The sequence below is a fragment of the Oryza glaberrima genome, chromosome 3 (assembly GCF_000147395.1).
Source record: "Oryza glaberrima chromosome 3, OglaRS2, whole genome shotgun sequence".
NCBI classification, from domain to species: Eukaryota; Viridiplantae; Streptophyta; class Magnoliopsida; order Poales; family Poaceae; genus Oryza; species Oryza glaberrima.
Genome location: NC_068328.1, coordinates 30948680 through 30971967, shown reverse-complemented (window position 1 = coordinate 30971967; position 23288 = coordinate 30948680). Strand labels below are relative to the sequence as shown.

Sequence of the window (23288 nt, the reverse complement as noted above, 5' to 3'; positions counted from 1 at the left end):
TTTTTTTCTCCCTTTTTCCTTTTTTCCTCCCTTATTCTCTTTTTTTTTGGAAGTAAGAAGGGAGGAAAAAAAATCCCATGTCATCGTCCACGTGGCGTGCCACGTAGGCAAGACCACGGTCAAACGCGGCTTTGGACCGGGATAATACAATAAACCAGGGATCTCGATGTACGCTTTGCAAGTTCGTAGACCTAAGTGAAATTTACTGACAAGTTTAAGAACCGCTGGTGCATTTTTTGATTTTTTTTTCTAAAATTATGATTTGATTTATCATTAAAAAACTTTAGGTATGACTTATATTTTTATATAAATTTTTTAAATGAGACGAATGATACCAAGCAAACAGCATGATCTATTTAAAACCTTCTTGAGTTTTTTCTTAAGAAAAATAATAACGAAATGGTTAGGGGAAGGCATCTCTGATTGAGTGGGGCTTGGGGCAATTGGTTGTTCCGTTGTGGCCTTGTGGGTTCAAAAGGCTGCTTATGTTTCATGATTTTTTTTTTCCACCTGAAAGTCCTGAACGGGTGGTGGTGGCAGGGCTTGCACTTGGAGATAAGCCCGGCCGTTTCGACTCGACAAGCGTGTGTTGGAGGTGTACGAGAGAGACAGAGAATTTTGTGGTAGGGGACAGGCTCGAGAGCCCAAGTGCCCAACTTTTCAGCCTTCTTTTTTGTTTTGGTTTGCAACTTTTCTCAGATTTCACTGTGGTAGCATCTGGAGAAAGAAAGATGAGTCCTCACTACATCTGTAAAGTCGAGAACACAGAGCCCTTATCCCGTTCGAACAACGTAGGAGCAGAGCACTTCAAAAAAGGGTGTTTTTACCTTTGGCAAGGCGTGGATCAAAGATGATGGAATGGATCAATGGAACCGTACGTGACAAAGTGTTCATCTGATTCGCAAGAACATGGTGGCAGAGCAGTTTCTTTTGACAAGTCGTGATACTGATGATACTAGTAGAGGTACATGAACAGCGGGGGACCCAAGTACCCGAATCGACTGCACCGTGGCATCTTCTGAATTCTCTGACGGGAATATGCAATTGTCGATTTACAAATATATAAAAAAAATTATTTTGCCAGGTTCAGAGTGTGTCAGAGTCCCATGATAACTGAAAAATTGACTAGAGCGAAGGCATATCAGATTATCAGATGCTTACAAGTCCCAGCAGAACAGGGCGTGGATAATCGGGAACCATAGCATACCAAAATATCAGTGGCCGAGAAGCCCAGAAGCATACAGGCACCATCAGACAAAAAACGACGTACATCGGCACCAGAGCTACCACCACATACAATGAGATACGCCGGATTCCAATAATGAAGTAACATCTGAGCAAATAATTGGGAATACGAATGGGGGCTGAACATTTATAGGTGATGAAAGTGCAGAGATGAATTATTATTGATAAAAACTGATCATAAAACAGAGTTAGCAGAGAGGAATGAATTAATTCACCCAAATGATGTGACGGTTACATGTTGGTCAAGGATTTATTCTGGATAAACCATACAGCCTTGAAAATTAAATTCCCTCTATATATTTGACACCGTAGCAAAAATTGTCAAATATGCCGCATACCACTATTGGGCACTCTTCCTGCCGTTTTAAGTGCTTCTCACTGGATTGAAATATGGATGAGCCTGCACACAGCAAATATATGCATTTAGAGCACATATATTTAGGATTTCTATGGCATATGCTTCTATAAAGTAGGAGAGGGATTGTCACCATGGCTTCCTTTGCTGTAGGCCTTTCCTGGTGATCGTAGCGAAGCAACCTGTCTACAAAATCAATAGCCTATATAGGTAGAAACATGTCAAAATACATCAAATAAGAGATGACTAAGCCAGTAGGTTGATTGAAAGGCAACGCAAATCACCTCAGGGCTTGCTAGGTGTCTGTTCCCCGAGTTAACAAACATTGACCATGACTTCCTATTATGTCTGCAGCAAATAATATTCAGTTAGATCATGCTAAGTTATGAGAATGATGTATATTTAAGATTATCCAAAGTAATGCATGACCTTCCAACAAGTCTTTCAAGCTGCGGGTCAAGCTCAAGACCATACTTTTCAAGGTAATTGTAGAAATCTTCTGTTCCAAGAACCTACGATAATGACATATTGCATATATCATTCACAATAAACATTTTTTTGTAATCAGTAGCTGCTTCAGTTCTGAGAAATGCACTGCGAAGCCTTGCTTCTTTGCACAAGGCAGGTAAACATCTGTATACGTAGTGGTTTGGTCACAGTTACCAAATAGAAAATGTTCCTACTTCAATTCAGTAGGTAGCTAAAGTATTTCTGTTAGAGCTATAACAGAAAATCTTACTAAATTTAAAGATAACCCTAGCTAAACATGTCCCAAAGCATAAGTCAAGCATAAATCAACACAAGAAAGCTGCCAGAAATACTTAGAAGTTTAAGAAGCTACGGACAGACATACCTCGGTAATTTTGACTAATTGGTCGTAGTTATCCTGACCATTAAAGAAAGGGTCGACTCGGAATATCTGTTAAGATTACCATAATGTATATCAATAAGGTTCTGTTATCAAAGATAAATGGCTGACCCTAAACTTGCACTTACCATTGCGGCAAACATGCAACCAAGGCTCCACAAATCCAACGAGTAATCATAATCTAGCAAATCCACAAGAAGTTCAGGGCCCTTATAAGATCTGTCAATAACACAGCACGAGAGCACACACATGCAGTAAGTCAAGGATGGGAAATTTACAGAAGATACTATAGAATAGCAACCAACTGGATCAGCTTGAGTGGGGAATAATGAAATTATTAAGAAAGCTTGCTGTAAATGAAATTATCCTATAACTATATGTGAATGGTACCATACAATGAAGTGAATCTCACTCCCTGCATGACCCTTTCCATTGAGTTATGGAAAAGAGATCTTGAAATTTCCTCAAATACAGATCCAACATAAAAGGATCTCAGAGGGTTAGGCATGCAAGTGAAGTTCCTTCTTAATAAGCTGAACAAGTCTGAAACATTGAACTTCCAATGCAAGGGAGACTAACCTTGAAGCAACTCTAGCATTATATTCCATCTTGGGATGATAGAACTCTGCTAGACCCCAATCAATAAGACAAAGCTGGCGTTTCTCATGATCAATCATGATATTGTGAGGTTTGACATCTCGATGCATGATGCCTCGTGAATGACAATAATCTAGTGCCTACAGACACACCTGGATAAGTTAAAGACCATCAAAATGAAGGTAGTCTGATCTCTGATGTAAATAGGATGAGGGCTTGATTGTAAACCGCGTTAGCACATTAATCGAGAACATGGGAATCTGGTTTGCAGAATTTAATCTGGCAGAAGTAGTCCCACAGAACAAAAAAGATGTGAAAAATACCAAAACTTGACAACATCAACTGTTGCCTTTTATGGTTCTTCCAAAATAAATCAAGTGAACTAATTTCATTCTCACTGCTTATGAATATGTGAAATATGGTCTCTTCTGATATCTATCACAGTTATAAAATACATATAAACGGTAGTATGTTCACTCTCTTTGAAAGTTTCAAAACAGGAGAACCAAGAAGCATTACAGATAATTTGCAATAGACTCAAATGTCTGCATAGTGCACTGTGATTGTCCTTATCGTTGGCAAGTTAAGTTTACACGATGCAAACTTTGGCCAAAAGACATCACGGTAAAAGCCTGCCAAATGTCATGCTTACATTACTAAAGAGACTGGTTGGACAGATAACCTACAGGTCAGAAAATGCTACAGAATAGATTTCGAAGAAAAATTAAGAAGTAATGTAGTTGATGTTGTGTAGTAGATACCCCGTGCTAATCTTATTTACTACTATTTATTCTCTAGTATTGATTTAATTAATTTGAACTCGCTAGAATTTACAAGGCTGGCTCCAATAGACATGTTATTCAAAATGTCATGATTAATTCAACCAGAGGTTTATTAATGATGATTGCTCGCACGGCCATTGAAGATTGTTCCCCTTTTACATTTTTTTTAAGCAAAACTTCTTTCTGGGTGCTTGCACACGCACCTCAATCGATAGGAACATAACCCCAACTTCCCGAACAGATGTGTTACATCATTGTCATGTAGGCAAACTATCGTTTTATCTTCCAAACCTTGTCCAAGTCATATTGACGCAATCGACCCATCCATCATACCACTTTCTATGCATATGAGCTTTAAACAGGAAAGGTATCTAGGAATAAAAACTACCATGACAATTTAAATTAATTATTTATCAGCATACAGTATACATGAGCATAGATTTCAGTCCCATTATTTTACTCCGTAACCTCCTACGATCCATTGTGATGTTTGAAGAAAAATACATAAGCAGTGGATTATATCTGACAAGTTGGTACCAAACTCCTAATGATATGATACATTCTTAGAAATTAGAACCAAGCATGTAAAATTCTCAAAATACTATCAGTACAAAGAAATGTTCCATAGACAAGATAGCATAAATAAAAACATTGATTATTACAGACATAGGATTCTGCAATTCAGATTATTACCTTTAATAATTCGTAAATGTAGTATCTGATATCGTAATCCAATAGTGTTGGGTAGAGTACTTTGAAATCAGTATTGTTGACATATTCAAAGATCAAACTAGGTGTCTTCGATTCATCATCCCTGACAACATCAAGTAGCTTTACAATATTCGGTCCGCCATATAAGTTTTGAAGTATCTTTATTTCCCTCTTTATCTGCATCATCATAAAAGAATTCAGTAAGGATTGCTAAGAATACACATGAACTATAGTAAAAGATGCAACGAGAACACTATGCAACCAAGCAAAAAACATAACACCTACCTCATTGAACTACACTTTCCTCTAATAAGACTTAACATCGATAAGATTTGAAAGTGACAAGTTTTTCTACTGATTTTGTTTATCACACAAGGCAAAATAACACTCATGGAGCCACATCATCCCAAACTCCTACGACCAGCTGAGGAATCAGCCTAAACTGCATTTCCTAATGCTCATGTGTACCCTAGATTCCTCAAGCAGGCAATGTAAGTCTAACAGAAATGACAAATATTACTGAGACATCTGTGGGGAAGCTAAATTTGAACCATACAATTGAAAGTTCCACCGCAGAGGCATACTACATTTTGATGAGGGCAAAGCCTACCTTTTTCTTCTTGACGGGCTTGAGGATCTTAATAACGCACCTCTCGTCACCCCCGGGCCGGAATCCCTCGAACACCTCGCTGTACTTCCCCCTCCCAAGCTTGCGCAGCACCTCGTACCCATCCTGCTCCCTACACACACGCACAACAAAGTGCATCCCCATTAGAGCACAAACCCTAGCCCCCAAATCTGGAGGTTCGAGATCAGCTCCCCCGCCACCACCATGGCTCATACATACCCCCACTCGATGTCGAGCGACTCGTAGTCCCAGTACTCCTTGGGCCGCTGGGAGTTGGCGTCCGCGTAGACGCGCGCCACGGAGGCGGCGCCCCCGGGGTGCCGCGTGGCGCGGCCGATGCGCGGCGGCATGGGGAGCGGCGCCTCGGCTGCGGCTGCCGCGGCAGCGGCGTAGACGGTGGGGGCGAGGGGGCGGCGGCGGCGGCGGCGGCTGTTGCTGTGGTGGTGGTGGGGGTGCGCGTAGCGCGGGGCCGCGGCGGAGGAGAGGAGGAGGCGGCGGAGCAGCTGCGGCGCGGTGGCGAGGGGGAGGAGGCGGCTGCGCGCGGCGCACCAGGCCATGTACCTCTCTTCCGGCGCGAGGGATGGGTGGGTTGGTCTCCGCGACCTACGCCGCTCAGCTCGGCTAGGAGGAGGAGAGGGGAGAGAGAGAGAGAGAGCGTGAAAAATCTTCGGCCCAGGTTGCACTCATGGCCCAGCCAGCGATGGAGAAGTGGGCTGTTCGGCCCAACGCGAGGCGTCCTTGTGGCTGAGCGTTTGGTTGGCAAATGTGCATGGCGTTGGGAAACCAGGAGGCCTCTTTGGGACTTTGGCAGGGAGGCACTTGTTTGGTTGGTTGGGTGGCTGTGCGATCCGCTGAGGTGTACAAATGTTTTGCGCTTTAGTTCAGTCGTCACCGTTTCCTAATTCCGATCCAGATTGCAGCGTCAAGATAGGATTCAGTCATTCAGGTGCACTGTGACACGTGTTCTCCTGATTAGCATGCAGTAATCAACCCACAAATGTATGCATTTTTACATCTCTTTTGGTTTTCTAGCTAAAACTTCTTTAACTAGGTGGAATTCATTCTCACTTGTATGAACATCTGCATCTTCTCATAACTAGGTGAAATGTACCCTTCAAGAACCGTGAAAATGTTCGGTCCATGGACCATGAGTTTTACATGCATGGATTAGATATTTAGATACTATATCACATCACCAGGTATGTTTGGCTACACAGAAGTACAATGCTATCGTTGTGTTTTTTGTTTGTTGTCTACTAGATCACATGGGAACCGTACACGCCAAGTCTGATTGTTGGGCTGTCTGCCCTATGCAAATTTGGATCTGCAGTTTGGCGATCAAGAACTCCATTGATCTGCTTCCAAATTGTGGAAATACATGTACCTGATCATGTCTTGCTACAATTTGGGATGATACAGCACATCCCAGGCCCAGTTGAGGCAGTTGAGCGAGTTACAATGTAGAGAAAAGCGGATGAGGATTGGTGGCAACATATCCTATGCACACAGGCCCTCACGTGTACACACGTGCACACCAACTAAAAAATGTCACCAAAAAATCTAGAAAAAATCATACAAATACTTTCAATTGTATTACACCTAGGGTTAAAATCTTAACATCAAATTCATTATATTTTAGCTGTAACAAAAAAAACAAAAAATCTGACAGTTTTAAGGTTGCAATTTTGTCAGAATTTTATCTTTTTTTTATTCTCTATGTAGAATGAATTTGAAGATGCGACTTTGCACGTAGATGTAATACTATTGAAAGTATATGTATGAATTTTCCTAGAATTTTTTGTGATAATTTTTAGTTGGTGTACACGGTGTGTACACGCGAGGGCCTGTGTGCATAGGATACGCTCCCGAGGATTGGTCTACTTACCATGATAAGTACATTAAGCAATGGGATAATTGACTCTCCATTGTTGTTGAGCAGCAGGATACAGGTAATTCAGATATGGCACTAACGACCGGACTGAGGATTCTCACCGCCAAGAAGATCCGCTTGATGTGTCCATGACAGAAGTCAATCTGCAGGACATTATCAGCACACCTGTAGAAGATGCTATGACTGATATCATGTAGCAGATTCAGAGATGAAGAATGGCATGTTGAACCCTAAAGTTGTGCAAAAAATTGTCATTCCTGCTGAAGTTTTGCATATCGCTAGTGGTGCCGAGAAGCTTGTTAATTCTTTCACTGGACAAGAAACCGATACACCATTAAGGGAGGAATCTTGGTGACGGGGGGTTTCAAAAAAGAATCTTGGTGATGGGAGGCTCCATGGTAGTCCAGAACAGAACGAAATTTCTAAAAAGAGGAAACTGGTAATGCCTTCGCATGAAAATGGCAAGGCCTCAACAACTATGGATTACGCTAAAATGGATAGACAGGCAAGAACTTTTTTTTTTTGAACGAAGTTCATATTGATAGAGCAGGAAAAAATTACAAGATTACAATCCTTAGAGGTCATAACCAAGAAAAGGGGAAAAAATGACCACCACCCACGCATCGATAGCACCAACACACCGACCCGGGAGAAGGCTAGCATCGGACTGGCCAGCGCTAAGCATGCCCGGCCGCCGCTAGGCCCACAAAGAAGCTACAGCTGAGATCGCCCAAAAACTCACCCTAACAACCGACGCAAAACTACACTCTATCCACATCATTAGGATTCAGGGAGAGAGGGTGGAGAGAAGAATGGAACCGCTCTCCCACCTAGGCTCTCTGACGTGGCCAACTTGCATAAGCTAGGGCGCTGATACAAGAGGACCGGAATCTAGAGCGAGTTTGCACCGGAAGTCTGGGAGGAATTTAGCAAGGGGGTTGCCAAGACGACATCTCCAGGGAGAGGAGCGATGAAACCATTGCCGCCGCCGTCCGTCGAGGTCCCAAAGAGAACCGAGACTGGGTTTTCACCCGGTAGCCCCACGGGAGGAGATGGGATGGAACAACAACACCCTCAAGAGGGAGAGCGACGCTCGAAAGCGTCGTTGTTGCCGGCCCGGCCAAGACCGGGCTAGGTTTTCACCCGCCGCCTGCCTACCGCAGCTGACGCACCATTGCTCCACTACCATCAATCCTCTATCAGCGCGTACCGGCCAGCCTTCGCACCGTACCGGCCTCTGCTGTTGGCTACACCTCATTGCGATGTCCACCGCCTTCGGCCTCCTCGTCGTGCCCGCCGTTCAACCGATGGCGTTCCCAGCCGGCACCCCGCTTCTTCCATCCCTGTCGTCGTCTCCTCCTTCCGCCAAAGTTACCGCATGGGTGTGGCCGCCGTCGCTGTCGTGTCGTCACACCCCTCCTGCCAATCTCTCGCCTCAGATGTCCACACCGTCACCTCCACAGCCACGTCCCGCTGTCTCACCGGCCTCCACCATCGTCCTGCCGTCTCGCCGCCGCCGTCGACTAGGGGGGCCGCCCTCCCGCGCGGGTTAGGCTGGATCTGAACAAGGGGGGCCGGATCTGATGAGGGGCGCCAGACCTGGCGTCGCGACGCCGTCGCCGCCAGCACGTTTTGTGATTAATAAAAAAAAAGTTTTGTATTAATGAAATTTATTTTGCCATTAATACAAGCAAAATATTGATATTTTATTGTGCGAAAATATCAATATAAACCAAATATCAATATTCCTTATTGGCATAGCATTTCCATGTAGGGGTATTAAAAATCTATCTGCTTGCGCATTATTGTCCTTAATGCCGTACTGTCTCTGTAATAATACTAACCGTACTGGGACAGTGAGCCTAATGGGATCTTGTACCACAGATACAGTGGGCCGAAAGTATAAAGGCCGGCCCATGAGTGGTGGCCCATTTGGTGCGATCCAATGTAAAGTCCCTGCGTTGCCTTTGTTTGAGTCCGAAGTGAAGTTACGGAGCAGCCTAAACCTAGAGCATGTTTGTTAGAGCTCCAACTCCTAAATTTAGCTCTAGGAGTTGAGTCTAGAGTGGAGTTGTGGAGCTGTCTAAACCCAGCTCCAGCTCTCTAGTTTATTTTGTGAGAGCGCTCGACTTAGCTCCGCTCCTATTTTAGATGTAGTTGAAACTGTTTTTCTAGGCTATAGTTGAAATTGTGCCAAACAGACCCCAGTTACAACTATCTAATTCATTTTGTGAGAGATCTCCACCCAGGTTCGCTCCATTTTAGATGGAGCTGAAATTGTTTGGCTGAGCTATATAACTCCAGGAGAGATGGGAGCTAAAGTTGAAGCTGTGCCAAATATCCGCGACAGCTTGGAGTGGAACAACCAGGCCGATCTGAAGGCGACCCGGCCGGTGGCGTTGTATCATCTCCGATTCTCCGACGGCGCCGGCCGCCTTGCTAGGCTTAACATCTCAACATGGCTCACCAAAATTCATCTCGAACATGGTTTGCACGCGAAGCACACGCAGTCTGTCTAGAATCTTCGAGAACCCCTTTCGAGTGGAGGAGACAGGCACACGGCAAAGAAGACGACGCAGCAATGTAGCAAGATCGAGAGGAAGCAACTAACTAATCCATCCCTGGTCGGGCTGTGTGTGTCCGGGTGCCACAGCCCAGTGTGTCGGCTGCGGCTTTGGCCGTGCTTTCTCCATCAAATTGACGCCGTCTCTGGCCGGCACAGGCTTCACGTCGGCGTCCACTGCCGTGCCGAGGGCTCCCCGGCGTAACCGTTCGTACGCACTCAACGGCTTGGGAGATGAGATGTCAGCAGCTGGGCAAGGAGGCAAGGCAGGGAACAGCTCACTGCTGTAATGGCTGTGGCATGCATCCCGTTCCCCGTGAGTAGAGTGTTACTGCTCCATTTATGCTGCTGCTCTCAAACGGTGTTCACCATGTCATATTCCACGGGAACAAGAAATGAATGATGGCTGCCAAGAGTGAAACCAGCTAGGTTTAGATCCTAACATTTGGCATAGAAGAATAGAGGATATACTGCATTGCATTGACATGGTTGATGGCGCCGAAGGCGGAAGGTCATCCAACGAACAAAAAAAGAACCCTTAAATTAGTTAGACCTAATGCTCACCTAAAATTACAGCTATATACAAGTTGCATTTAATCTGTTCTACATAGGCTTGGCATAGCTCAACTCAGCAATAAGAACCTACCGAACCAAAAAAAGGGCCAAAAGAGCGCTAGAACTTGTATCGGCAGACTACGATAGCTTCTTCAGAAGAGTCTGATCGCTCGGTGTCCAGCAAGCCAACCAGATTTTGCAACTGCACCTACACTCTTCGGTTAGTGAGTTAAGAGTTGTCTGCTCTACGAACGCACACGCCTCCTGTGAGTTGTCGTCTGTACTCTTTGCCCTTGTAGGCTACAGTATTTGACCTGTTTGATCATAGTCGTGATGGGCAAATTAGAATAATCGTTCTAACAGTTGTGTACATAATGGGAATAAAACCGAGAAGGTTGTATCACTTACGTGCATTGATGCAAGTGTGGACAGCAATTCTCTGGATTGGTCCATTAAAGTGCGCTCTTGTGTAGCGATTTTGGCGAGGTCAGAAACCAAAATACTTGTCCCAGATAGCTGCACAGTGACAGATTACTCAGCTAAACGGAAGAAAGCTGCAGCCTTCAGAATATATATATTTCCACAAGCCTAAAAGTTGCTATATGTAATTTTGTTCTTATTAAATCCTCTTAAGAATCCATGCATGGCACAATCGTTTGGACAGTTTGTGGCAATGCATGAAGCTCTGAAATGAATTGAATTTGTAACATTCCAATTTGACCCAACTACATAAGTAAGACAAAACGACCTGCGTTTATCCTAGCCTTCTATTCATAAATCAGAAGCTCAACAAGGTTGTTGAAGCCATCTGATCTAGTATGGTTGACTAGGATCAGCCTAATCGACATAAATTCTTGATGATATTGCTCAATCCAACCATCCAACAGATCAGATGACTTCGAAATTTTCTTATATATCCATGGAAAGAACTACATGTACATCTTTTGTCATGACAAAAAATCAAAGGTAGAAATCTATAGGGTGCTAAATATGTTATCGAGATAATGTTATCATTAACATAAGGAAATGTAATCGGTAGATAAGTAACTCACTATGCATAAAAATGAATAAAAGAAATATAAAACAAATAGTACCTTAGCGAGCAAAGTACATATTGAACTTCCTATTGTCTGCATGATGTCAACTGCAGAGCCAACAGCGTTTTTGACATCTTGGATATCAGCCTGCGAGTGAGAAAGTACAAAGAAGGATCAGAGATTTTATCGGCAAGTAGAAATACATGAAAGTAAATTAGCTATTAGTTGACAAGTTATTGCCAACCTTTGCTCCATCAGTAACAGGAAGGCAAAGAATGGTGGCCGTTAGAGCTTCCACAATCCCAGATAAAGAATTTGCATGATCCCTCTCTAAAAAAGACCACTCCTCCAGAAAGTCCATCTGTATAAATCAAATTCTATCAGAATTTCTGTCACAAGATAGTGTTGAGAACTGAAATTCAAAGCTATTACAGAAAGCTAATAGTTCTACCAGGTCAAGCTATGACCTAGAATGATACTGTAGATTGTCTCTGTCCCACTGCAGAGGCCACATGCTGATCCTTTTCCTTTTCAACTTTACAGTTATGCACATGAAAGGGCCATGTGCAATGTATTGAACAAAGGCCATTATGTGAAAAGAAAAGGCCCGCGTGGAGCAGTTATGCAAACAAAGGAAATCTGTATTCAGATAATCCTGCATAGAACTAGCTCGTCCTAGAGTAATTTCAGAGTCTTCTATTTCCTGTTGGTAAAAAATTCTCTTGCTAACAATGTCTGCCAACCAAATGAGCAGGATATTTCAAGGTAATGGGAGGAATTAACAGGAATCATAATAAGTATTAAAGTTAACTAAGAAAATATTGGCTATGTGAAGCTGTAACAAAAACAGTAAACCCAAGCTTGCAGAAGAAACAAGATACAGTTCTTACTTGTCCCTTTAGAACTGTCATGAGTTTCCAATTGTTCCGGAATAGTTGTAGCTGAAACCTTTTAAGAGCAACAGATTTACGCATTCCTAAGGTAGTAATCCATGCATCACTTAAGTATTTCTGAAAAAAGAAAGAACGAAATGTTAGCAGAAAACGAATAAATAAGGCAGAAAACATAACATTGCCTTAAATAATCTGGCCGGTATGGACCTTTCTTTTTTTATCTAGGTGTAGTGATGATTAAAGATGGCCACTTGGCTCCTTCGATTAACCACTTATAGATGATAGACAGACTTTGTCTGACTCAAATGCAAAATTCAAGCTCCAATTTTTAAATATTCAAATACATCTTGAACTAAAGCCTTAAAAGAACTTAAAAGCCTTGTGTCCGTTCTTTATTTTCCATGCTATGGCAACAATTGTTCACTTGAAAACAAAACTGATAAAATACCAGACATATGATTGACAGTTATACGTTTCTTGGTGTATCTATGTTCAAGAAGTTATTAAATTTACTCAAATATGATGATGTACACACTATAAGCATGAGCAAACAACCTTGTGTACTAGTACAAGCCATGGTATGAAACCCATCTCCTTGGATTCAATGAATTGTATTTTACACAAGTTATCAGTGAAACTACTAGATTGGCAGGAATGAGGTAAAGTCTAAAATCCACAAGCATATGTGCTAATTTTCAGATGTGCATCAACATGCATAGAGATAAATCTCTAGATACATATATTACGGATTTTGCTTGCACAGGAACAGACCGCCTCACAAATTGCAATGGAAAAGCTGATAGCATGTTGAGTATTCACATCAATTTGTCAAATAGCAGAGTGAACATGTGATAAACTCACCTCTGCAGTCATCTTCTGCGCGGCAAGTGCAGCATCAGCCTGTGCATTTACACACCGCCACTGCAAATGTCGATTGCATAAAATCCTCAATAGGTGCTCACAGTCAACCTTACTACACCCAAGCCACCTCCTTTTCACTTGACTATCCAACCCATAACCAGATGAACTTCTTCCATGCTGATCTCCATATGATGCACTCACCCCCACAGAGCCCCTTGGTCGGGATGGGCTTGACATCCTCCGTGATCCTACAAGCTTACTTGGTGAAGGCTGCCTAATTGGCCTATTCAGTGGAGACAAAACAAAGCCATTCAGCAACGATTTCTTGACTGGTGCTGTCCTGGGAGATGATGCAAACCCAGAGCTATGTGTCATGAATGGTGTGCTTGGATCTGCAAGGCGATTCGGCCTGCTGGCCGCAGCATCCTGCAAGAACCGCGCAGGCACACTCATCCCCTTTGGGGACGAGCGTGCTCTGCCCATGCCTGCATCCTGAGACCCAGAATTGCTCCCTGATGACACACTCTCTGTGTCCGATGACATCAAGTAGTCACCGCTATCAAACGAGGCGCGCCGCACCCCCTCCTCGAACACCATTGACTGCCGCAGTGAGCGCACAGCAGCCAGCACAGCAGCACCCCTCTTGTCCAGAGAACAGTCCAAGCTCTTGGTAAGCGGATTCCCCTCGAACCCATGGGCAGCCCTCGCCGACATTGGCCACCTCTGCTGGCTATGACCACCTTCAAACACCTTCCCCCTCTCCGGCACTGTGCCCATACTGGGCCGCCTCCTCTCGGGCGTGGTGGACGCCGCCGCCACCGGCCGCCGCACCGGCGAAGGGGAGGTGGCCGGCTTCGCCTTGCTGGTCTCCAGGAAGTAGGCGCGGCCCTGAAAAGCAACAGAGAGGCTCCTCGTGGTGGTGGTGGTAGCGCCATTGGGCCCCAAGGCGTCACCACCAGCAGCAGCCGCATTGCTCGTGGGGCGCGGGCGGTCGACGGAGGAGGACCGCCTCGGGAGCGGCGACGCGAAGCGGCGGGAGGGCGTGGAGGCCGAGGTGGAGGTGGAGTTGGAGGTCGCCGACGAGTTGGTGGTGGTGGTGGTGGAGGAGGAGGAGGTGGAGGTGGATTTGGAGGAGGGGGCGAGGAGGTAGCGGGAGGGGACGGCCTTACCCTTGGGCTTCCCGCCGCCGCCGCCGCCCCTGGCGGCGTCGGCATTGGCGTTGGCGTTGGAGTTGGCGGATTTGGACGGGGAGAGCGCGGAGGAGGCGCGGCGGCGGTGCGGGGACGGCGACGGGTTCACCCTGGGCGCGGCCGCCGCGGCCGCCGCTGCGCCGGCGGCGACCATGGCGGCAGATCTCGAGGAAATCTCCGCGCGCGTTGGCGTGGGGGTTTGGGGTTTCGAGATGGGAAGCGAGCGGCCGAGGCGGACAAAGTGGAGGAGGAGGAGCGGAGCGGCCGACTCGGTTCGGAGTGCGAGTGAAGTGGAGTGAAACGGGGAGAAGGCGAGGGGGAGGGGGGAGGTGGTGAGTGGTGGTGGGGGAAGGGTAAAAACGGAAAAGGCCGGGACGGAATAAAGCGTGTGGGTTGTGGGGCATGGCCCCGCATGGAGGAGGAAGTAACGGCGGCAAGCGCGCGCGGTGATGGGGAGCCATGGCCACCGGCGACGCCGTCAACTCGTTCCGTTCCGTTTCCAGCTAGCTGGTCTCCAACGGAAAATTTTCCATGCTTAACTGGAAATGAAGAAAACGGGGTTGTACTCCGTATCTTTTCTTTATATAAAGCTAATACCCACTAAATATCTATAAAACTCAATATACAAATATATTATTTATTAACACTTCTAAAATTAATATGCAAACATATAGTAATTATATCTATAATTTATTTTATTCTAAAATTAAAAATACACATGCTAAATCATCCTTCTCAAATCATATTCACAATATTTCAATTCAAATCATTTAATCATTTCTACAATATCTAACATATATCCCGCAGCAAAGCGTGGAGCATCATCTAGTATTCCCAATAAGGCAACAAGCCTATTTCATTTTCAGTTATGACAGTTCTTTTTCCTACAGTACAAACAAAAATGCTCGCATAAACACAACGCACTTATCACTTCAAACACATACGAGTACATCCTACTCTTATAAGCAACTCCAGTTTTAGTCATGTTTGGAGAGAAAATAATAATATTTGTTTATGATATCAAAAGAGCATCATTAGATTGCTGTAAAATTTATTCTCGTTATTTATTTATTTGATATGGTAAATATCAATACTCTAATCCACAGATTTGGTCACATATATAATAGTTTGATTTAGGGCAAAACTAGCCTCATTCTTACAAATAAAAAACACTTTTTTTATTAAATTATGGTATTTATAGACTCTTATTGTGTGATCATCTCGTTGTTTGCTTATCGGGCTTAGCCAAATTCTAAATTATAGATATTGGTTAGTTTTTTATTAACTTTTAAACCATGAATTAATGGAGATATAAAAGTTTTACCATTCATGCATATACTTCTTATTCAATTTTTTAAAAAATAAAAAAAAGTTATGCTTAAAAAATATTCAACAATAAATTAAGTCACGATAAAATTAATGATAGTTACATATTTTTTTTAAAATAAAACGAATGGTCAAACGTATAACAAAAAATTTAACGACTCCGTATATTAAAAAGCGAAGATACTACTATATTTTTTTTATTTTTGGAAAAAGAAGGTACAGAGGATGGCTTTCAGTTTGCCTACTTGACGATAATACATAGTATAACCTGCGGAGAACGACGTAGGGAAACGGCCTGACACCATCATTTCCATTTCCCCAACGCGATGAAGAGAAAACGCACGGCCGGCCTCCGTTCGAGGCTGAAAAAACAAGTGCTTGCAGAGGGAAATGTGCTCCTGCTGCTTAGTTTATGCTCTACGTGATTGGCCTCACTATCCTCGTCCCATGCACTAACCTAGCTAGAAAATTCAGATTTAAAATTTTTAAATATTTGGATAGATACTCTACTAGAGTTTTTTTTGTTTCCAAAGGCATGAATAGGTACATGTATATAAAATAATTAAACAACGATTTGGACTGTTTTCACGCACAAAGATATCGCCAATGATATATTCCACATGGATGAATTGATATGGGCGCATATATATATAATCAGAACAAACCAAAATACCAGCAAAATTCAAAGCATGGTGGATGTCTGAAATTGAAAACCAGGCGTATGTGGAGTATCTCTCTCATGGCATGTGACAATGCGAGAATGTGACCACTCTGCTGTGAATGGCGATAAGAGAAGGAAAGCGTGCAGGAACAGTGGTTTCACCTGTGAATCAGCTGAAACAGATGTTAACGTGACAACTGACGTACGGCCGGATGCAGGTGTCCGGCATGCATGCACGCAGACGCAGCCACTGTTCCGGGTAATAGTCTAACAAGAGTAAACTGAAGATATGCCTGCTACTATGTACTCCGTAGGAGTAGGATTTGTACAGTTGTACTGTAGAGTGTAGACACATAAAGTAGAAGCTGTACTAATCCGTAAAAAAAAAACAAACCCTGGTTTCCGTGTCCAACATTTGACCGTCCGTTTTATTTAAAAAAATTATAAAAAAATAAAAAGACAAGTCACGCATAAAGTATTAATCATATTTTATCATTTAACAATAATAAAAATACGAATTATAAAAAAATTTCATATAAGACGGACAGTTAAAGTTGGACACAAAATCTTAGGGTTTGTCTTTTTTTTTTAGACGGAGGGAGTATGTGTGTGCAGTTCTTAATCCTTAGTTAACTGGTCTCGAGGTGAGGCTGATTAACTAGTGTGTTAACGATGTGTGGTTAGTCTGTTTTATTGTGTTTAAGAATGTCACGCCGAGTCAACTCGGTCAGACTTTGTCCCGTCCATGTGCGTGTACAATACTACAGCTGCACTGCTCGCGATGTTGGCTTCTTTTATTATGTGCTTTGCTTGTCCTTTCTTTGTATGGTTACAGCTTAGTATTCCTTCCATCTCTGCAGCCTTACTGTACATTGTTACTCATAGCAGCAGTACAGTATACTATTGTAGTATTGGTGTAGTACATGATACTGATACTATTAAAAAAGTGTGTGAAAATATGCAATTTGTAGATCTTGTTCAGGCATCATCATCAGGTGAGGCAGAGGCAGAGCACTATAATTATCAGTAGTACTACTAATTAACCTGTGCGAACGACATGCGTATGCCGTATAAGCAAATTGCACATAGTAAATTTGGACCGAATCTAATCTAATCACCCAAGTTCTAAAAGTGCTCTGGATAAGACTAGCGTAGTACTTCCTCCGTCCCAAAATAAGTGCAGATATGGTTTTCCGCGTCCAATTTTAACCGTTCGTCTTATTTAAAAAATTTTTGAAAAAAATTCAAAACATAAGTCACGAGTAAAGTATTATTCATGTTTTATTATCTTATAGAACAAAAATACTAATTATAAAAATATTTTAAATAAAACGGACGATTAAAGTTGAGCGCGGAAACTTATAGCTGCACTTATTTTGAGACGGAGGTAGTAGTAAAGTGAAAACAGGGCAAAGCATAACTGAACATGTGTTGGAAACAAACTGATTTCACATCAAGCAGGTTTCACTTTCACCATCACCAATCGTATTTGACTGCGACAAAGTACGCACTAGATCCTAAACAGAACCAGGTACTCCCTCCATCCAGAAAGAAGCGATTCCTGTATCTCCCATGCAAATTTAGCACTCACGTGAAAAGACGAAAATGCCCTCCGTGACAACATCCATTTGCTACTGTCATTTCTCTGCATAAGCATCTGACGCACGCATGAACATGGCAAGAACCCAAAGAAAAAGAAATGCAGTGCATGAACACAATGAACACAAGAACAACGCAGCTCGTGCATCAGGCAACCGCATCAGATCTTCTTCCGGGGATGATAAGCAGTTAGGCATACAAGCCCCCGCCGCCGACGAAGCAGCATCCATTTGTTGCCTCCGCCTCCGACGACGCCACGTCTCCTCGTGGCCTCCGCGTCTCCGCCGCCGCCGACGAAGCCGCGTCTCCCCGTCGCCTCCGCCGCCGCCGCATCGATGCAATCGATTTGGGAACGGGAGAGAAACGCGAGAGAAAGAGAGAGAAACGCGAGACTGCGAGAGACGGACAGGCGATAAGATTCTTGTGGTGTGAATGTGAACGAGAGAAGGAGAATTCGCTATCCACTTGGGCCCACATTGATACGATAGACTTGAAGTTTTCTTGATTTCTGTGGAGGAATCGCTTCTTTATAGGACAAATCCTTCCCTCCAGAAATCGTCTTTTTCTAGGACCAAGAGAGTAGGAGTAAGTAATTAATTATCTCCCAGGAAAATGATCAATCCAATGAGACATCAACCATAAAGGACATGTAAGTCACGAATTAAACATGATACCCTGTGCACGTGGATGCATGGCTCGACAATTAATACCTGGACGATCGAACAACAACCACCACCAAACGTGAGCATGAGATATTGAGATCGCAGCAGACGACGTACGTCTCTGTTGCGTATACTAGTAACTAGTACTTGTAATCAACTAACCGAGCACGCAGAAATCTGAAATCTCCATTCAGTCACGCAACAATTTTTCTTTTCGACAAAAGAAGGGCCGACACCCATGAGCCGTGAACTCGTGATCTGTGTGTACATGTGTACGACGTTTCGCTCGCGTTGGCCGATCCATCGATCGATCGATCTTTCTTTCTGTCCTCCTTTCGCGCACGCGACGTTCGTACGCTCTTCTCTAGTGCTTTTCCGTTAATCGGGCTGCTCTTTCGTAGTAACTATTACCGTCTTAAAATATGATAATGTACTTCCTCAGTTTCAAACTTCGTTTTAAGTTGTTTTGATTTTTTTTTAAGAACGATTAAATTTATAGAAAAATTTATAGAAAAATTTGACAATATTTTTGACATAAAACATAAATATTATCAAACATATTAAATGTTAGTTTAAATGAAATTAATTTCTTGTTGTAAATGTTACTAAAATTTTACATAAACTTGATCAAATTTAGAAAAAAAATGACTTAAAAAAAATAGTCAAATAGAATTATAATATAAAACAGAGGGAAAAATATCAAATGAAATATATGATATTATGAATATGAACGTATACCGTCAAAGAGACGTGGACCGGGCACCCCCAGCCGTTTGATCAACCCCGAACCCGCTGGCCGCTACGTTCTGCCAGTGTCCGCGCCGTCGGCCACTGCGCTGATCCCGATATTGACCGCACGCCGCCACGGCAAATCTGCTCGGATCATGCAACTACACATCCGCCGCGAGCTAGGCAGGACAAAGATTGGAGGCCAATTGCGCTGCATTCTCCGCGGTAGGGGTGGGAAAAAAGACCGAACCGAAATGACCGAGACCGAAACCGAACTAACCGAGACTAAAAAATTCGGTCACAAATTCGGTCAGCAGTTTCAACTAACCGAATTTAGCTCGGTCAATTCAGTTTTTGGGCTCGGTTAACCGAATTGACCAAAAAACCGAAATATTGCATTGGCCCATTAGAAAAATTCGGTCACAAATTCGGTCAGCAGTTTCAACTAACCGAATTTAGCTCGGTCAATTCGGTTTTTAGGCTCGGTTAACCGAATTGACAAAAAACCGAAATATTGCATTGGCCCATTAGGCCCAATACCTCCACAGACCACAGCAAAAGAAAAACCTTATCCACCCACCACCACAAGCATCCTCTCCATCCATACCCTATCCCCATCCCCATCCCCCGTGCAGGTGCTGCAGAGACGACGCCGGTGGAGCTCCCGCAGCACGACGGCGACGGTGGAGCTCCCGCAGGCCGCCCTGTGCGCCGCCGCCGCCGCCCTATGCGCCGCCTCCGCCGCCTCGTCCAGCGCCGCCGCCGCCGCCGCCATGTGCGCCGCCTCCGCCGCCTCCTCCAGCGCCTCCGCCTAGCACCGGCGCCCTCCGCCTCTGCCTCCAGCACCGGCGTCGGCACCTCCTTGGCGTCGCCTCCGTCTGCACTCTCCAGTGGCTATGAAAAAAATTCGGTCAGACCGAGACCGAAACCGAGACCGAATTTATCGGTTATGAGATTTTTGTGATGAAATTCGGTTCTGAGTTTTTAAAAACCGAACTAACCGAAAACTGGAAACCGAGACCGAATTTTTCGGCCTGACCGAATGCCCACCCTTAAGCCGAAGCACTTAAGCGACGCGTACACGGATTTCTAAGTTTCAGTTTTGGCTACCTGCAGCAGACATGCGTGCCTGGGCATGGTGGCATGGAGGATGGATGGAATTTTGACGTGCTCTGCGGAATCAATGGCTTGATGTGTCAGCGCCCGTGACACAGCACTGGAGTACGCGGCAGAGCTTGCTGAGCTTATTTGTGCTTGATTGATCGGCCAATGGCTTGGGCATTAACCTTTTTTTTCAGAGATCAGAAGGAAGGGAGTAACCATCAGTCTGTTCCAAGCTTCCAACTCACTGCACAACGCAGATATTCCATCCAGTACTTCTCCCTTAGCTTTCGCCGCTGAGCATGATCACTGGCTACACCAGATCGCTGCACGCATTGTGTTTGGTGCTAGTAAAGTTGTTAACAGCTTGCAAAGTTGCGAACTTCAAATTTTGCCGACAAGTGGTTGGAGGAACGCTTTTCAACTACCTAGAACTGACTAAACCTCGTGAAAATGACAGGCATTTAGACCCATTTTCAGTGGTTGAGCAATCTCGGAATCTCCTGTCCTGTGCTAGTAGATAGTAGCTGCATGCAGATCGACTGATCGAACGTCAAACGGAGCTGTCAAAGCGTCAAGTGATGTCCTGAGCCACGCACCCTGAATCTTCAGTTCTTAACTTTTCTTTTGTTAATCTTGCTTAAGGAGGAAGCCCCCGAACAGCCGACACACTAGTACTACAACACTTTGGAAGATCAGATCAGATCAGATCAGATCACTGTTTTGTGCGTGCAATAATTGCTCTGATCAACCTTATTCCCGTTTAGTTTTGTGGCCGAAGAAATGCATCAATCTAACGGCTTTAGATGCTATATATATCGCGGTTAGGCTGGCCATGTACTTTAGTTTGCGAACGAAAATGCTCGTCACTGTTGCATGCGCAGTGCACTTTCAGAGTGGAAACCAGAAGGGATCCACAAATGTTTTTGTTACTACGTTGATGAGACGTCAGTTTCAGTCCATGGCTTATTTACTAGGCTATTAACCACTAGATAAGGGTATATCATTCCATGATCTTTCGAAGAAAAAAGTGTGCAATATCATTATATGGGTGTAGTTAGAGTGAAGAAACATTTTTGAACCATGTACATTTCAAATGAAAAAGGAATCTAAACGAGGAGTAGTATATATATCCTACATTGCTATCACTAAATTGGGAGTGAATATGTGTCAAGTTGGCATTTTGGGAGAGAACTTATAAGATTTTGCTATTTAGTTAAGGGGCATGTAGCCTAGTGGTTTTGTAGTGGTCTTAATAGAGCGAATTTTAGATTAGGTAAAAAATTAAGGTCACTTGTTGGTTCCTCTAATTGGCATGTGTGAACCGACATATGATGGGCAGGACCTCGTGTATGGGGCATTGGGGCTAGGCCTCAAAGCATGGGTTAAGACTCGAACCATAGGGGCTAGCTTTTGTCTTTCGTGGCCTTTCTTAGCCGAGCTCTGGTTGAGCTCTTCTTAGTGAAATACCATGAGTGTGGTCATTCCCCTACTGGTCATTTTTTTTTTAAGATTTTGCTATTTGGACGCAATCATGAAGTTGGGCTGCACGCCTGTACCTCCGAACTTGACAAAGGGTGAACTACATTAGTGTCCCAATCAACACTTAACTGATATGGCCCAGCTTATTTAGTGACAGACAACCACGGAGCAATCTAGCTAGTTTTAGGCCTGGGCTCATGGGGAGATCAATCATCCACACCAAACCGGCCCAGATCAATCATCACGGAGATGTATTATCCTTGCCTGCTAAGACAGTGGAACAAAAGACAACAATTACTTCACAAATTATATTGCTCTATAAGATCTTCCCTGCTAATTACTAACAGAGAATATCATCTTTCTATCTTCTTTTTCTCCTCCATGTCATTCAGGATCCTATATGTTAAAGTCTCTACCATATACTCCATCCGTTTCACAATGTAAGACTTTTTAGCATTGCACATATACATATATATGCTAATGAATCTAAACACATATATATGTCTAGATTCATTAACATTTAAATGAATGTGGGCAATGCTATAAAGTCTTATATTGTGAAACGGAGGAAGTAGATGACAACAACTCATTATACGCATATTAATTATCTTGTTACCCACGGACAAACTTTAATTTTTGAGACTTAATTAATTTAAAGTTGATTTTAGATTTTTTTTAAAAAAAAAACATTGTAGTATATTTTATACTTGTTGCTCTGAGTATAAAAGTTTTAGCTATAAATTTTTTTGGCTGTTTTGTTTTTTTTTATAGCTTAATAGCATCACTCAGATTATCCACAGGAAATGTTGGATGCGATGTTATGCCGTATGCTACATTCATCCCGCATGAAGTGATTTTTTTTTTCCATTTACATGTGCTAGAAATATGTAGCATTTATAAGGGTAGAGATAAAAAAAATAATCTAAAAGCACTCGCATGACGTTGTATCTGTAAGTGTCTAGAGGTTGTGATATTTACCAAAAAGATTTCTACAAGACAATTTACACCGCACATAACATATTTGACCTACACATGAGGTAAATCTAATTATTTGAGTAGAGAAATATATAGGATTATAGAAATATAATCTCAACTACTCTTACTAAAGTAAGATAACCAGTTCAAGGCTACGAGAGATACTTGGTTTCTACTAGTAGCAAATTAGACCTAGAACCATATAAGAGTTATCCCTTTCATCTAATAGTATCATTCCTAATTATTTAATTTCACTCATAAGTTTCTCCAATTATCACTCCTTCCATGTGGCGTATATGTCAAAGTGTTGGAAGCGTTTCTTTCTCGATGAAAACATGATAGTAAAACTTTGATAAAGTTTGAAAAATACAACTATAAAGGTACACAAGTAATAAAATACTATCATATATGAGAACGTGTAAGTGTTGACGAAAAACTCGAGGCTTGGGAGACACCTCCAATGTTGATATTACTAAATTTGGTCGTTAACAGTAAGTTATTCTTTGAACTCCACATATTTGTTCTGATTGTACCAAGTAATCTGCCTACAAAAATATTAGTACTATACCATTTCCTC

General features: G+C 43.2%; 2 protein-coding genes across 2 annotated transcripts; both read right to left on the bottom strand.

Annotated features, from left to right (window-relative positions):
- Nucleotides 1-1371: 1371 nt before the first annotated feature.
- Nucleotides 1372-5799, bottom strand: LOC127766543 (casein kinase II subunit alpha-2-like). The gene is made up of 10 exons (XM_052291616.1): nt 5406-5799; nt 5169-5298; nt 4541-4735; nt 3048-3205; nt 2597-2687; nt 2454-2519; nt 2030-2112; nt 1885-1948; nt 1734-1802; nt 1372-1645 (listed from the first exon to the last, which is right to left on the bottom strand). The coding sequence occupies exons 1-10, from the start codon at nt 5741-5743 to the stop codon at nt 1610-1612; spliced, it is 1230 nt and encodes a 409-aa protein (XP_052147576.1). The 5' UTR covers nt 5744-5799; the 3' UTR covers nt 1372-1609.
- A 4285-nt stretch (nt 5800-10084) lies between these two features.
- Nucleotides 10085-14482, bottom strand: LOC127766542 (QWRF motif-containing protein 2-like). Its single transcript, XM_052291615.1, has 6 exons — nt 12987-14482; nt 12123-12242; nt 11477-11593; nt 11290-11379; nt 10604-10711; nt 10085-10509 (listed from the first exon to the last, which is right to left on the bottom strand). The coding sequence occupies exons 1-6, from the start codon at nt 14328-14330 to the stop codon at nt 10441-10443; spliced, it is 1848 nt and encodes a 615-aa protein (XP_052147575.1). The 5' UTR covers nt 14331-14482; the 3' UTR covers nt 10085-10440.
- Between the last annotated feature and the right edge of the window lie 8806 nt (nt 14483-23288).

Excerpts from the sequence above, each read along its gene's own strand:
- LOC127766543 (XM_052291616.1), bottom strand. The coding sequence starts at position 5,743 with ATGGCCTGGTGCGCCGCGCGCAGCCGCCTCCTCCCCCTCGCCACCGCG. Across the intron at positions 2,113-2,453 it reads AATTAGTCAAAATTACCGAG|GTTCTTGGAACAGAAGATTT; the intron begins GTATGTCTGTCC and ends TCATTATCGTAG. Across the intron at positions 1,949-2,029 it reads CTTGAAAGACTTGTTGGAAG|ACATAATAGGAAGTCATGGT; the intron begins GTCATGCATTAC and ends TATTTGCTGCAG.
- LOC127766542 (XM_052291615.1), bottom strand. The coding sequence starts at position 14,330 with ATGGTCGCCGCCGGCGCAGCGGCGGCCGCGGCGGCCGCGCCCAGGGTG. Across the intron at positions 11,594-12,122 it reads TGACAGTTCTAAAGGGACAA|ATGGACTTTCTGGAGGAGTG; the intron begins GTAAGAACTGTA and ends TGATTTATACAG. Across the intron at positions 10,712-11,289 it reads TATGTACTTTGCTCGCTAAG|CTATCTGGGACAAGTATTTT; the intron begins GTACTATTTGTT and ends GTCACTGTGCAG.